The sequence below is a fragment of the Neofelis nebulosa genome, chromosome 10 (assembly GCF_028018385.1).
Source record: "Neofelis nebulosa isolate mNeoNeb1 chromosome 10, mNeoNeb1.pri, whole genome shotgun sequence".
In the NCBI taxonomy this organism is placed as follows: domain Eukaryota; kingdom Metazoa; phylum Chordata; class Mammalia; order Carnivora; family Felidae; genus Neofelis; species Neofelis nebulosa.
In genome coordinates, this window is record NC_080791.1 from 89,949,356 (window position 1) to 89,965,948 (window position 16,593).

The 16,593-nt window shown below is 50.4% G+C and overlaps 1 protein-coding gene across 6 annotated transcripts in view; it reads left to right on the forward strand.

The window, feature by feature from the left end:
• LDLRAD3 (low density lipoprotein receptor class A domain containing 3) overlaps positions 1–16,181 on the forward strand; it is a 243,599-nt gene extending 227,418 nt beyond the window's left edge. For all 6 annotated transcript variants that reach the window (XM_058688642.1, XM_058688646.1, XM_058688644.1 and 3 more), the window contains 2 exons: positions 11,116–11,461; positions 13,136–16,181. In XM_058688642.1, the coding sequence (XP_058544625.1) occupies positions 11,116–11,461; positions 13,136–13,373 (584 nt within the window). In that variant the 3' untranslated portion in view covers positions 13,374–16,181. The remainder of the gene's footprint in view (positions 1–11,115; positions 11,462–13,135) is intronic.
• Positions 16,182–16,593: the final 412 nt, after the last annotated feature.

Here is a 16,593-nt window from a genome sequence, read left to right on the forward strand (position 1 = left end):
CAGGTGTTACTGGCAGGACAACGCCCTGAGACGGACACCTACAGAGCCCCAGAGTTAGAGACCCTCTGCCCACTTCCAGCAACATATCTTCACGGAGCACCATCTAGGGCACTGGGGATACAGCAGTGACTGAGCAGAATACAGCTCTGCCCACCCACAGTTACATTTGAGTAGGAAAGAGAGAATTCCATACACAATATAGCGGACGGTGACACGTGGTGACAAGTGCTGTGAAGACAGATAAGGCCAGGGGAGGGGCTGGATGGAGAGGCTTAGCGGTGGCTCGGAAAGTCCTCCCACTAACACTGACCTAGGAGCAGAGACTTGGGTGGGATACGGTGTGAGAGATGCAGATGCCCAGGGAGCGGCATACAGAGCAGAGGGCATAGCAAGGGCAAAGGCCCTGGGGCAGGTGCGTGCTTGGTGTGTTCTGAAACCACAGAAAGGAGGCCACTGAGTCTGTAGCATAGAAGCTGGGAAGGGGCAAGAGTGGAGGCCGTGGGGAAGATTCGGACTTGGTACTGAGTATGTGGGAAGCTGCTGGAAGGTATTGAGCAGAGGATTCACATGAACAAAGGCATTTAGCTTCTAGAAGGACCACTGTGCAGCTAAGGGGGAAAAGGCTAGAGGGTAAGTGGGGGTGGGGCAGGGATGCCTGTGGCTGGGACAGGGGTGGCCATGGTGAAAGGTGTGAGACTAGGACCAGGACGAGGACCTGCCAGGGGCTGCTCTGTGCTTGTGAGGATCAGCTGTGTCTTGTGCTCCCCTTTGAGGAATCCTTGTCCTGCCGGCTGGGACACTGGGATGGGAGCATCAGCCCCCCAGTGTATGCAGAACAGGTCTCCCTTCCCCCTGGGGTGTGGGGGCCCAAGTTGTTAGGATTTTCGGAAATCTCTGGAAGTGGTGAACTCGTTCATGGTCAATAAAGCTCCTTCTTGGGAGCCCCTCTTGTAATGCTTCCGTTAGCAGCCATTTCCTCTAAATTATTCAGAAAGTCTGCATTCGGAAGCTCCAAGGGCGCACACTCAGCAGTTCCCTGGGTGATAAGGCCTCACGGGCAGGCGTAGCACCAGTGAGCTGATTTTGCGTGCAGACCCGGAGAGCAGACCCGGGGCGGCCCTGGGCCTTGTGCGCACTTGAATACGATCAGCTCCAAGCTCCGGCAGACTTGTCTCCCTAGGTGTCAAGATGCGTCATATACCCCTCCCGACGGAAGCTCGCATTTCACGCTCAGCAGCAACTGCACAGTCGAGGCTGCTGGTGCTTGGCCGGGATCAGTCAGTGACTGTGCTGCTGGGCCCCAACCAGCTGCGGCCTGGAGGTGGCGGCCACTGCTGCAGGAAGAGGGGCGGGGGGGAGGGGAGCGGAGGCGTTTGCTTCTCAGCTTCCACCTCTTACGTTGGCAGCTGCAGCCACAGAACTCCCCCCCCACTCCCCACCCCCCCCACCCCCCACCCCCCCGGCAACAGGGCCAGGGATGCCCCTATCTGATTTGTGAAGAGACAACTTCCAGAATGTCGGGAATGTGCCGTTTTGGAATACAATGAGTGTTCTGTCCATCCCAGGTAGCACCGAGGCTGGTGAAGTGGTCACAGCCTCTTGTGGAGCATCTCGGTGAACGTTCGCCTAATAAGAAAGCCTCTGAGAAGTCCTGTACTATAACGACCAATAATAACTAGGGTTTGCTGAGTACTTACTGTGTGCCAGATACTGTTTTAAACTTTTTAAATGTATTTTCTCTTTGTGTCCCTAGTCAACCCTACGAGGTGGATTCTACTATGACCCTGTTTCACAGATGAGGGTTTTGAGGTGCAGAGAGGAGAAGTAACTTGACCTAGGTCGCACAGCTCATAAGTGACAGAGCTGAGAATTGAATCTAAACACTTGGGTTCCAGAGCCTGCGCTCTGAACAGCTACCAAGGGTCTAGTTTGATTTGTTCGATCCAGTTTTCCTCACACCTGTTTGACCAAGGTCCCCGTTTCCACGGACTGTCTCTCGCCATCTCACTTACTCTGGAAGACTCTCCGGAATATGTTGACCAGGGTGTAGGATGCAGTCTACATGGGAGCTCTTGGAGAAGGAAGACAACCCCACTGTTGGAGCACTGTGGTGGGGCGGCAAACGGGCAGGCGGAATGTGATGGATTTGGGCCTCAGACTCCTGAGTGCAAATGCTAGGTGTGCCAGCTATTTGCTGTGTGACCCTCAGTACGTTCCTTCACCCCTCTGGGCTTCAGTTTTCCCCTCTTGAAGATTGGCAAGACCAGCCTTCACTCAGCTTCAGAGTTCCCCTCGTCTTCTTATTCAGTGTTTGAGTCTCTCTGTAAATGAGGAGATTGTGAATGATCGTGTTCCAACGTTAGTTTACAGATAGGAAAAAGTACTCGGGGAGTACCTACTTCTTTACAAGATTGCGTGGCCCTGAGGAGGACTCCCAGGAGAGAGCCTGGCCCTGGGCCACCAGGACTGCCTCTTGAGAGCGTGTGAAAAATGAAAACGAGTCACGGGTGAAGAGCAGGGGTTCCGGACCCAGACGCCTGGGCTCTTCCCGGTTTCTCTGCTGGGAAGCTGTAATGGTAGTCGTGAATGATAACTGAAGCTTTGGACCAGTGGGCACGTTCCTTGACATCCCTGTGTTCCCATTTCCTCATCTGTAAAATGGCCTGCTTCATAGGATGGCATATTTGTTTCCTGTGTTCACCGTAACAGATCCCCACAGACTGGATGGCTTAAAACAACAGAAATGCGTTCTCTCACTGTTCTGGAGGCCAAGGGCCTGGGGTTAAAGGATTGGCGGTGTTGGCTCTTTGTGGAGGCTCTGAGGGGAGTCTGTCCACGCCTCTCTCCTGGCTTCTGGTGGCTGCTGCAATTCCAGTCTGTCCTCGGCTGGGGCAACAGTGACTTCAGTCTCTGCCTCCATCTTTCCATGGCCTTCTCCCTCATCTTGTTTTGTGTCATCTCTTATAAGGACACTCATCGTGGGATTGAGAGCCCTTCTAATTTGGGATGATCTCATCTTAGGGGCTTTACCTTAATTATGTCTACAGAGACCCTTATTCTAATAGATCACATTCTGAGATTCCAAGTAGACATAGCTTTGGGCGGGGGGACACCCTGGAACTCTTTCTGGCCGGAACGTGGATGTGGCCGTACAACTGGAGCCCGGAAGCAGAGACTGGAGAAGTGCTGCCCAGCAGAAACTGAGCACACGCGCTGGCTCCATGGGGGCGGAGAAAAGGAGAGAGTACAAGGCAGCCTGAATGTGCAGACCCGGGGGAACAGATGACCAAGGAGAGTTGGGAGTCTGTCGTAAGAAATTGCACCAGTGAACACAGGCCACTGACTTACTCAACACTGTGTTGGGCACCAACTGTAGCATGGTGGACAGAAGCAAGCCTGGGCCCACCCTCGCGGCTCTCAGGGTCTGCTCGGTCTACCTGAATGTTGTTGTTGCATCTTTGGTAATAGGAAAAAAAAAAGGCAGCCTAAATGTACATCTCATCAGCAGAGTGTTAAGTAAGTTGTGATGCGTGTGTATAGTGGGATACTTCACAGCTACTCTTTAACAAAGGTGTGGGTGGGTGAGGAGAGATGTCCACATGCAGAAGTATCTGGACAGCAGGAACGAAAGTGTGTGTGGGCACCCACAGAGAAGTTTTGAAGGATTTCCACTGTGGGTCAAGAAACTAACAGCCAGGGGCGCCTGGGTGGCTCAGTGGGTTGAGCGGCCGACTTCGGCTCAGGTCATGATCTCGCGGTCCGTGGGTTCGAGCCCCGCGTCGGGCCCTGTGCCTGGAGCCTGCTTCAGATTCTGTGCCTCCCTCTCTCTCTGCCCCTGCCCCACTCATGCGCTGTCTCTCCCTGTTTCAGAAATAAATAAACATTAAAAAAAAGAAAGAAAGAAAGAAAAAGAAACTAACAGCCAGTGAGCGAAGTCCGAGCTGCTGCCTGTTTATGTAAATAAAATGTGATTGGGACACAACTGTCCTCATTCACCAGTGTATCCTCAGCCGCTTTTGTGCTACACCAGTAGAGTAGTTGTGACTGAAACTATATGACCCACAAAGCATGAAATACTACTGTCCAGCCCTTGACAGAAAAAGTTTGCCAAGCCCTGGTTTACACCAAACTCTTCAACTGTTTTGTCCTAGTAGGTTTCGGGGCTGGGGTGTGTGTGTGAACATTTCTATTTTGCTTTTAATTTTAATGGATTTTTATAATCAGAAATAAAGCTCAGTTTAGAAGAAAAAAAAAAAGCATAAGGGACGCACCCTACCTGATTTTGAGACTTACTATAAAGCTCCAGTTATCAACATACTTAGTGGCATAAAGATCGGTATATGGTTCAAACAGAATAGAGAGTCTAGAAGGAGACCTAAGCTTGTATGGTCAATTGAGTTGCAACAAAGGTGCCAAGGTAACTCAATCGTAAAGGGTAGGCTTTCAACAAATGGTTCTGGAACAACTGAATATCCAGAGGGAGGGGGGAAAAGAACATTGAACCATAAACAAAAATTAAGTTGCAGTGGATCAGAGATGTAAATGTGGGAGCTAAAGCTGTAAAATTTCTTCCCAGGCAAAGATTTCTTGGAGAGCACACAAAAAGCAGGAAACATAAGAGAAATAATACAGTAGACTTCATAAGACAAATTGTAAACACTTTCTCTTCAAAAAGGCACTGTAAAGGAAGAGACAAGCCACAGACGGGGGAGAAAATATTTGCAAAACACATTTCTGGAAAAGGGATTGTGTCCCAAAACGGACAAAGAATTCTTACTCCTCACCAAGTAGCCAAACGACCAAATTTTAAAATGGGCAAGAGATGTAAATAGACACTTCAGCAAAGAAGACCTGCATAGAGTGAATCAGCACGGGAACAGAGGCTCAGCGGCGTCATTAGTCCCTGGGAAATGCAACCTAAAACCTCTGTGAGCTATAACTACACGCCTATCCGAATGGCTACAATTCAAGACTAGCCACATTAAGTCCTGGTGAGGACGCAGAGTGGCTGGGGGAAGGGAAAATGCTGCAGCCGCCCCGAGGAAACAGTGTGAGAGTTTCTTCTAAGAAGCCTACACTCCCCGTAGGACCCAGCAGCCTTACCCCTCAGGTATAAACCCAAGAAATACGAAAATATTTGTCAGCACAGAGACCTGCATTCCAGAAACCGGAAACCACCCAGTTCCCGCTCTCAACACAAATTGGGATCCCTGCGTACAACAGAATGCTACTTGCATTTAAAAAAATTTTTTTAATGTGTATTTATTTTTGAGAGAAAATCTCAGACAAAATCTGAAGCAGGCTCCAGGCTCTGAGCTGTCAGCACAGAGCCCAACGCGGGGCTCGATCTCAGGAACGGCGAGATCATGACCTGAGCTGAAGTCGGACGTTTAACTGACTGAGCCACCCAGGCACCCCAACTCCGCATTTTCAAAGAGGGAAGTACTAATACCCAGGAATATGGATGAATCTCAGAAGCATCATGCCAAGTGAAGGGAGCCAGATACAGCGGGCTATGTACTGTATAATTCCAGTTACATGACTTTCTGGAAAAAGTGAATCTCTTTGGACAGAACACAGATGAGTGTTTTCCAGGGGCGGTGAATTGACAACAGAGGAGCACAGAGAACTGGAGGGATGGAAAGGTTCTGTATCTTGTTTGTGGTCGTGGTTATGCAGCTGTTTCACTTTGTTCAACTCTGCGCATTTTGAAAGGGTGCATCTGAGTGTGTGTAAATGATATATACTTCGATCAACCTGACTTTTTAAAATATATAATCTGGAGGAAAGTATACTTAAAAAAAATTTTTTTTTTTTATAAAAGGCACACAGGAGTTGATTTTTCAGGGGAGTGACAAGGAGTCGGTCTGAAGAAGGCAGTGAACATTCCAACAGGGACTCTGAACTCCGGGGGTCAGGCTTGGATGCCATTCTCAGGGCGTGGTGAGCCAGTCAGGGGTCTCAAGTGAGGGAACAATGGTGAGGCATGAACCCCGAGGGGTCCGTACGTTACAGGGAGAGAAGGAAGGGAAACCAAGACGTACAGTCAGCGTAGGCAGTGACAAAGTTGGTTGACGGTAGGCATGGTTTTAGAACGGATAATACAATGCAAAGAGAAAGAAAGGGGTGAACAAATCTCTCTCACCTCGGCCCTCCATGCTGGGAGCTCCCAGTGTTACCAATTCTGTGTGTCCTAGAAACGTTCCACACAGTCTTGCTCCTGGGTGGCTCAGTCGGTTGAACGTCCGACTTCGGCTCAGGTCATGATCTCACGGTCTGTGAGTTCGAGCCCCACATCAGGCTCTGTACTGACAGCACAGAGCCTGGAGCCTGCTTCGGATTCTGCGTCTCCCTTCTCTCTCGGCCCCTTCTCCGCTCACTCTCTTTCTCTGTCTCTCTCTCTCTCTCAAGAATGAAAATTAAAAAAAAAAAATGTCCCATGCATTTTTTGAAATGTGTATTTATTTTAGAGACAGAGTGTGAGCAGGGGAGGGGCAGAAAGAGAGGGAGACACAGAATCCGAAGCAGGCTCCAGGCTCTGAGCTGTCGGCACAGAGTCCGACGAGGGGCTCGAACCCACGAACTGCGAGATCGTGACCTGAGCCGAAGTCGGCCCCTTAACCGACTGAGCCACCCAGGAGCCCCTCCATGCATTCTTTATTGAACTTTGCTGCTTTTCGCGTATCAAGATATCTTTCAGATGGTTCCATATCAGCGTATGTAGAGCTGCCCTGATCTTTTCGAGAGGTGTGGTATTGTATGGATATCACAACTAATCGTTCATTTAGCCCGGCCACAATTGATAGACATTTAGATCATTTCCGATATGTGTACTATTACAAATGATGCATCCGTGAACACTCACATTAAAAAGTCATTTCTCATCTGTGTGAGTGTATCTGTCAGATAGACCCTAGAGAGCGGAATGGTTGCACCAAAGAATATGTACGTTTTTATTTTGCTGTGTATTGCGAGCCCTGTCTCCACCTGGGCTGCACCAGTTCACCCTCCCATCAACCGTGCATCGATAATTACACCTGTTTTCCCCAGACCTGGCCAGCAAAACGTGAAATCAAACTTCGCGTTGGCCAGTGTGCTAGGCGAGAAATTGCGTCTCCTGGGAAATCTGATTTGCTTCTGGAGAAAGGAATAGTTTAGAAGCAAAGAGACACCCAGTCACGAGCGCTGGCTGCTTTCGTGCCTCCCTCAGGCCAGACAGCGCCTCTCCGTGAATTAGAAAGAGGCCCTCCTCCTCCGGACACCTGAGTGCCATCTGCCAGAAGACTGTGGTGATAACCGTACAAATCTGAGATGACTCTGCGGCGAAGACACCCCCTGGAGCTGGGGACAACACAGCCTGCTCTACCCCAGGCATGACGGGAGCTGCTGGCGGTTTTGAGAGCACCGTGGTCTCCGGGTAGTAACCAGATTGCCTGCAATTAATGTAGTAGAAACAGCGGATACAGGACAGGAATTCCAGCTGACAGCGGAGCAGAGGGCATTGGCTTGAGGGACAGCCAGAATAAATGGAAACTTCATTATCCATGGATTATGCACTTAGAACTCAGGTCCCAGGCAACTCTGATATTAGTAATTTGGCCAGCGGGCTCATTAAGCTCTTAAGAAAAGTGAATCTAGTTAATGAATTAATACAAGATGACATTTTACACACCGAGCAGAAACGAGACCGGGCACCACTGAGTTATGTAACATCATAATTTCTCGAGTGAATGTGATTGCTGCTTCTCGCCTGCCAAAATGGGCAGATCTGGAGAGAGCCTGCTTTCGGAGACACAAATGAGCCTGCTAAGATCTGCAGTCGTTTCCCATTCATTTTAAAGCGCTCCCTCTTGTGTTCTTAAAACTTCAAGTGGTTACACGCAAGGTAGTGTTTTAAAATCTCTGGACCCATTTGCTTTCCTGAGGAAAATCCACCTGCTTTCGTGTTTTAGGAGACATACCGCCCTAAAAAGGAGCTCATTCAATCTTTACCCTCTCTTCCATTCTTACTGCCCCCTCCCCACACACACCCCTGCCAGAGCGAGGCTTCTCCAGCCTCTGCCTCTGGTCCAGAGAAGTTGGTGAGGAGAATGGAAAGAATGTGAACACTCAGAGTTAGCATTATCCAGTTGGGGATGATGACAAGTTCTGGGGGTGGATGGTGGTAAGAGTTGCACAGCTATGTGAATGTACTTAGTGCCAGTGAACGATGCCCTTGAAAAGGGTGAGAATGGCAAATTTTATAAGTTACGTGCATATTGTCCACAATAAAAAAGCAAGAAGGACAGGCATTAACTGAGGGCAAACACTTGCCAGGCACTTCACCTATATATTGTATTTTACCTTCCCCGTAATCCAAGGATTCGGCTACTCTTTTTCCCACCGCTGCCACTGCCGCCATTTTAAACATGGAGGCAGCTGGGGCTCATGAAAGTGCAGTTAAGTTGCTTCAGGAGCAGCTAGAAGTGATGTCCCCAGAGGGGCCCCTGGGTGGCTCAGTCGGTTAAGCGTCCGACTTCGGCTCAGGTCATCATCTCGCAGTTCGTGAGTTCGAGCCCCGCGTCGGGTCCGTGCTGACAGCTCAGAGCCTGGAGCCTGCTTCGGATTCTGTGTCTCCCTCTCTCTCTCTGCCCCTCCCCTGCTCAGGTTCTGTCTCTCTGTCACTCTCAAAAACAAATAAACATTAGAAAAAAAAATGTTAGAAGTGATGGCCCCAGGATTCAGCCCCTCAGCTCTGTGCTTGACATCACAGAATGAAGAAGATATTTTCTTTCAAGCCTGAATTCTGAAACATACACACATAGAAGCCCCCACCCGGCTTTTAGTTATCTAAACTGAGAGCAGACAGTACTCCAGCAGCACCCCAGATGGTCACAGCTAATAGACTCGAGAAAAATCCCAAACTGCCTCCTTCCCTCAACTGTCTGCAGCACACTTCTGCATGTTGTCTGACACCTTACTTGCATCTTTCCGTAAAGTTAATCATTGAAACAGCGACCTACAGGAACATCGTAGCTTTTCGTTCATGTTTGAGTGTGGCCAGAAAGAAATGAACATAAAGCCTGGAGCTTGAGGGGGAAAATCTTCACGTGTCTCAGATTAGGATTGTTTGGGGGAATCGAGACGTTTATATCAGGAAAGGAGAGAAGGTAGTGTGTTCCCCAGCACATGGTTGTTTTTGTTTTTTGGTTTTTTTTTAATGTTCATTTTTGAGAGAGAGAGGGAGACACAGAATCCGAAGGAGGCTCCAGGCTCCGAGCTGTCAGCACAGAGCCCGACGCGGGGCTCGAACCCACAAACTGCAAGGTCATGACCTGAGCCGAAGTCGGACGCTTAACCGACTGAGCCCTCCCACCCAGCGTGTGGTTTTTTGATGGAGAAGAAGTATCTGGGTTCTAGGCCTGGACGCTTCTACTGGCATCGTATGTGAACTTAGACAAGTTAAATCACCTCTGAGCCGCTCTGCTGTCTGGAAAATAGGAATCATAAAATACTGATAGCACCTGCCTTACCAGTGTGTGTGAATACACGTTTTTTTCCGCTGAGCTGAAGGCATGTATTGAGTGCCTGCTCCGTGCCTGGCACCATCCCGCACACTGGGGATGCTGTGATGAACAGGACGGGTGTACATCTAGTGATAAGGGATTGGGAACGCTTGGCCCAGCTCCAGGGCACAGGGCCCGGGCCACTGGGGTTGCTGCTCCCGCTGCTACTTTACGTCTACGTTTTGGCGCCTGTGGACCCACCAAAACCTCACTGCTTCAGAGGTTGGACGCGCACAGGGGGTGATCACCAGATTTGCTCACTTGGGCTGTATTTAGACTATTCTTCCAGCTGGGCCACAACAGTGGTAGTCGTGGTTCTTCTGCAGAGATGAGGAGTCCCCAGCTTGAGACACCACTCTGGCTTCCTAGGGCCAGCTTGGACCTTGTCTTGTTGCCACATGTGTTCTGCTGACCGGAAAGCCCCTCACCTGAGAGTGTGAAGCATGGCTTGTTATACACTTGGAAAGGCGGGGTGGGCCACCTGCCGGGGGTAGGACACGTACCAGACCGTTGCTTGCAGACTCTGAGGAAGTGCTTGCAGATTGCCTAGCGAGTCTGGTTAGGGGGCCGCACGATGGAGCTTTAGGGGCAGGGCTCTGATGTCAGATCACTGGGCTCAGATCACACACACTGCTGTCTTTTCCTAACCCTGTGACCCTCATTAGGGGACCCAACCCCTCTGAGATCCCCTTTCCTCATCTGAAAAAGAAGGCGGTTACAGTATCTAGTTCATTGACTTGCTGTGAGGCAAGTAGATGGAATAAAGCATGTGTCTGTATGTCTCGAACACGCACCCCCATAGGGGCACAGTGTGTCAGCTGTTCTGAGTGCTCGATCGTTATTCACACATTCCATGCTCCCGATTGCGCAGGGGATTGGTCACTCTTACTATCCCCATTTTACAGACGAGGAAATTACAGCACAGAGAGGTTGGCCACTTTCCAAGGGGCACATAGACAGTGAGTTTATTCATTTGTTGAATGAACGAACGAATGAGTTCCAAAGGGCACAGAGGCTGGGACTTGAACCTAGTCTGGCTCCAGGGCGCATGATGTCGGCCTGTGCCGTGCTGGCTCTCTATCTTGAAAGCTCCAGATAGGGCCTGATGTAAAATAAGCACTCTGCAGACAGAGGGAGCCCCAGCCAAACCGACCCCTGTTCCTCGTAGACGTGATGCTTCGAATTCCCAGGGGATTTCCAGCCCCGGGCAACCATTCATCTGTTTTCTGTCTCTATAAATTTGCCATTCCTGGACATTTCCTGTAAATGGAATGATACAGCATGTGTGCATCTGGTTTCTTTCGTCTGGCATAATGGTTTCGAGGTTCACCCGTGGTGTCACATGCATCAGTCCTTTTCATGGCCAAACAGTACCCCGTCGTGTGGGCACCCCGCATTTTGTTTATCCACTCACCAGTCACTGGACACGATGGGGTGGTTTCCACGTTCCGGCTGTTGCGAATCGTGTTGCTCTGGACGTTTGCGTGCGCTTCCTGGGACTGACTCTGAAGCAGAAGGTGAGCCGGGTTGGTAACCTCCCTCCTCTTTTCTCCCCTCTGGGGTTTCGCAGAACCAGGCAGTGGGCAGGTGTTTGTGACCTCAGAGAACCAGCTCGTGTACTACCCCAGCATCACCTACGCCATCATCGGCAGTTCTGTCATCTTCGTGCTGGTGGTGGCCCTGCTGGCCCTGGTCCTGCACCACCAGCGGAAGAGGAACAACCTCATGACGCTTCCGGTGCACCGGCTGCAGCATCCCGTGCTGCTCTCCCGCCTGGTGGTCCTGGACCACCCCCACCACTGCAACGTCACCTACAACGTCAACAACGGCATCCAGTACGTGGCCAGCCAGGCCGAGCAGAACGCGTCGGAAGTGGGCTCCCCGCCCTCCTACTCAGAGGCCCTGCTGGACCAAAGGTGCGTGCTGGGTGGCAGAGCCTGGGGGAGGGAGGTCACCGTGGGGAACGCGGGACAGGCGCACACACCTGGGTTCCGGGTGCCTGCCACGAGCCCGCGCTCAGCAGCAGACGCGACAGCAGTGTCTGGCCTTTACCGGGTCCTGGCAGGACAGTATCATCTCATTTACTCCTCTCTGCAAGCCACTGGGGGAGGTTCATTATTTGCCTTAGTTTTACAGACGAGCACACGGAGGCTCTGGGATGGTAAGTTACTTGTCCGAGGACATAGACCTAGGATCCTGGCCAACTCAGCCACACCGATACACGTTCAGACCATGGGGCCTCACCCGCTACTCCAGAACAGCGGCCAGTGGCCATATCAGAGGTGGTTCGTACTGTTGAACCAATGAACGAACGGATGAATGAATGAATGAATGAATGAATTCCTTGCTTGCCTTCATTTATAAAATTAAAGGAGTAGAATAGAGCACTCTCAAGCTTTTTAAAACAACAGGACCCTCATTTCAAATGGAGTTGGACTGGAAAGCCCAACAGAGAAAGTCAAAAAGCAGAATTCTGTATGGAAGCAGGTGGTAGGCCTCCCCACCCTCCCCTCCCTTCTTGGGTGACCTCCACGGTGTCCCCAAGAACCCATTTGGGAAGTTCACTTTGGCTCTCAGAGTCAAAGAAACAAGAGTGCTCTCTTCCTCTGAGCCCAGGACTTACGGGTGTGGCGAGAGGCCTTTTCAAGCTCTTGTGCCCGGGCTGACTGGGCTCCTCTTGGACCCGCTCCAATGGCAGCTCTCGTATTTTTTAAACTTTGTTTCTCCTTCTCATAAAAGATAACCGTCACTTGAGCAGGCTGTGCTTAAGGACATCATTGCAAATAAGTGTCCGAGCCCAGGACCTCACTCACCACTCATAACCTCTTTATTTGGACCCTCCAACGCAGAGTAAAGTTTAAATTGCTGAATCTGGAGTCGGAACACCTGGGTTTCAATCCCAGAACTGCTGCTTACTAGTTATTTGTGGTCCTCTGCAAGTCACTTAATGCCCCCTTGCCTCAGTTTCCTCCCCAGTACAATGGCCTGCCCTTAGTGCTCTTGTGAGCACTAAATAAGGTAATGAAGGTAAGGCAGGGGGGCACGGTGTCTGACTCCCAGTGAGCACTGCAAAGTAGACTCTTCCGTTAAGTTACCGCCCTGCAAGCTAGGTGTCATTATTACCCCTTCTGCAGAGCACCGAGCCATTGAGAAGATACCTTCTCGCCCAAGTCCACGTCGCCAGTTCTTGACTTTCAGTAAGAACCCCAAATTCTGTGGACCGTCAGAGGTTCAGTCTTGGACCGCAGGGCCCCTCGCTGGTGGAGCCAAGTGTCCCCGCCAGGCCGCCCAGGACAAGGCAAGGGGATGCTCGGCATCCTCGACCCGGGGCCACCCAGAGGATGTAGTTTGGACACCTGCCCGTGCAGCACGAGCCAGCCAGAGCACACTGACCTTTGTCCGTTCCCTTGGTCTTGTCGCAGACCAGGGGTCCTCCCAGAGCCCGGAGAGCCGCCCCACCTGGGGGACACATCAGCATCCCCCAGACCGGGGCGGAAGGTGGGGCGACCGCCTTGCCTTGGCTCCTGACACGTCGTCCTCCCTCCCCTGTCCCCTGCCTCTCCCACCCCATCCTGCCTTCTTCTTTGCAGACCCGCGTGGTACGACCTTCCTCCGCCGCCCTACTCCTCCGACACTGAGTCTCTGAACCAAGCGGACCTGCCCCCTTACCGCTCGCGCTCTGGGAGTGCCGACAGCGCCAGCTCCCAGGCGGCCAGCAGCCTCCTGAGCACGGCAGACAGCGGCCACGGCCCGGGGCAGCCCGGCCCCCCGGAGAGTGCCGCGGGGCCCAGGGACTCCGCGCCCAGCCAGGGCGCCGCAGAAGTATAAATCTGGCACTTCCAAAGTCCATGTGGGTTAATCTGCTCTGACTTGGTACCACCCTAACAACTCAGCTCCTGGGGAGCTCCTCAGGGTGCCTCGAGGAGGGATTTCGGGTGTCAGCGGTCTCTCCGTCCCCTTCCTACCCCCTCCCCCCACCCCACCCCAGATTTCAGGGATGTTCTTTAGAAGGAGACCTGGTGTTTTTCTGGCCTCTCGGGCGACACGATGTGTGGTGCCATCTCTTCTGGGAGGTCACTTGTCCTGCGGGGCCCAGGAGCGTGAGCTCACTTGCCACGTCATTGTGTCATTGTTGGAATGTTGCGGGCAAGGCAACGTAAGTTTGCAGGCGGCCGGATAGAGCGGCATTTGAGGAGTCCTGGGGAACGCAGCGCTCCTGTGCCGAGTTGGATGTCCAGAAGGGTGGGAGACACCAGCCCGAGTTCCCCGTGGCTGCTACCATACGGCTCCGTGGGAGGTTTGGGTCGGCTGATCCTCCAGGAGGCCGTCGTGGATGGCTGCCCTGGGAAGAATCCAGGCGAGCACCAAAGCCTGCCTCACACTCTCCTGCGCGCCGCCCTAGGTTCGGCCGAGGCCGCGGCCAGAGGAAACAGCCATGAGTTACACCCTTCCGCAATCACCAGTGGCCTTTTGGTTCTCCGAGTGACTCTGAACCATTTACTTGATAGATTCAGGCTTTAAAACCTTCCCCAAGAATCCTCGTGTTGAGGGTTTTTGTCTGCAACGTCTGTCATCAGCCTCATCCCGGAACGGGCAGGGGGCCTCTGCCATGAGTTCATCCGAGTTCCCGGCTCTTCAAATGCAGGCTGCCGAGAGCCTGGGCCTGCTGAGGGCCACAGCCCTTCTCTGGCTTCTGGACCGTCCCCTTCCTGGCTGTGACCTTCCCGGAGCCAAGGGCTGAGGACCCCAACTTGAATTGGCCAAAAATCTGATCTGGTCCTCCGTCCCTGTAAACCACGCCCATCTGTGCCCATCCATGCAACTTTCAACACTAGCTTCCGACGTCACCTTAACACCCAGAAGTCATCTTACCTGTGCGTTTGGACTTGAGGACACTGTGGTTGATGACACACGTGAGAATGTTCAGGACCTCCCACCAGAGCTCCTGGGTCCCTGTGTTGCACACACTCCCCTTCCCAAGGCCCAGATACCAGCGTCCTGACTTAGGATTAGGGCTAGGGTTAGAGTCAGGGTCGGGCTTCTTCTGACTTGCCATAGTTTCTCCTCTAAAAGATGTGGACGGTAGATAATTTGGAGTCACGATTTGCCATTCGGACTTTTTTGTTGTTTTTTAATCTCTTAGAAATGCATTTGAAACAGTGTGTTTGTTTTTTCCCTTCTAGTTAAGGGATTATTTATATGTGTATAGGAAAGCTGTCTCTTTGTTTTCTTTTGTTTTTCCTTTAGTGAGGTCCAAAGAAAGATACAAAAAGGAGATCACACCTTTGTCCCGCTGAGCCCTGACACCGGGTCACTGCAGACTGACCTGTGTGCCTGGCGTTCGTGCATTGTTGCACTTTGAGTTATTATTTATCAAGTTCTTGAAGGTTGCAGAAGGAGGGAGGTCTTTCTCCCTCGGTTCAGAGCCTCTGTGTTTCTGCTGGTGTTTCTCTTTCTCTGTGCCCAGCTAGCTGCAGGGCCCGCTCCCTGGAGATATAGTGGGTAGAAATGTAGGCGTTATTTGGCAAGAAACCACCCTGATGGGTCACAAAACTGGAACCAGGCGGAACCACTCCAGGCAGCGCTCACCCATTCAGGACTTCTTTCCGCAGCAGAAGAAATTTTCGGTAACCTCTTTGATGCTAATTTAAATGGAGCCTGCAGGAGTGGGGGACGAAGTGGCATTTAGTGATCCTGTTCTGTGGACTTTTTTGGGTTGTTTTTTTTTTTTTTTAACCATATCCAAAATATGTTACAGGAAAGCTAGCGACTTGGTGATTTCTTTCTTTCTAAGTTAAAGAAAAGGAGGCTAGTCGTTTCTGTCTTTCATTTTTTAAATAACACTTGAGTTATTTTCCAAGTACTCTGATAAAGAAAGAACTTACGATGGTAGCCAGAGTGTGGTAGGAACTCTGGCCGAACATTTCATCTCCTGTGAGTCAGAATGGCTTTATTTCTTCTCCCTTTGATGGCCCCATGCTCCTTTCTGGTATTTTGGAAGTTGTTTAGAAGAAAGGATTCTAATTTTAATTAATTGTGCAGTGAATTAATCTCACTCGCTTTTCTGCTTCCAGGCATCTTAGGAAAAACAAATGGTCTTAGTAGATAAGAAAACCTATTGATGTTGTTTTTTTAAATAAACACAGGGACATTTTTATTATAGATTTGATTTTTTTAATGAATCTTTTTAAAAATATATAAATAGGGCACCAAAGCTACAGGGGTTTTTCCTGTTTTTTCCCCCCACTCAAAATGGCAAATAAGTGGCCAGCAATATTTTTTAACTCATTTCCATCCAGAATATTTTTTTATACGTTGCCTAAATCTACACCAACCAGGAAACCGTCTCTGTGCTTTTTTCTCAGATGAGAGCAGCAAATTCTTTTTATTTTAGCATTAAAATTAGCGGCACTGTAATTGATAGCTTACCCCCGATTCAGCCCCTACTCTGAAACTGACATCTTTTTTAAACATGCAACAAAGTGGTTGATAAATAGTGTGTGATGTTCAGAGTTGATGCAAACTGGAAAGTTTGTGTGTGGTTGCTTTTTGTGTTTTGGTTAAGTTTTGGTTTGGGTTTTTGTTTTTGTTTCTTAATTTTTATACTTTTAAATAAACTTGCAGTTTCATTCTTTATTTGGTGTGAGTGGTTCTTAACCCACGTTTCTCCTCCGTGGCAATATAACAAGTGCATGGTCACTTCTTTTGGCTTCTGCAGTGAATTTATGCCATAATAAAATGAGAAAAAAGGAAGAGTATAGTGATGGGACCTCAAAATGTGATGTGGTTTATGGATTCCATAGCCCGTGTGGCTAAGGTGCAGAAGTGAAGTCATGGACACCAGTTAGTATCCTCGGCCCATCAGAAGATGGGCATTAATTGCCATTACTGTGGTGCTGTTTGAGGGAAAAGGGCAAGTGACTGTGACAGCTGTAACAGAGTCTGACCGCATATTCAAGGGCACACCACAGTTCTTGCACAGGTAGGCTGGTTGTTAGTTTTGAACCCCAAATGGCTCAGACTGGCCCTACCAGTGATGGTAACATCT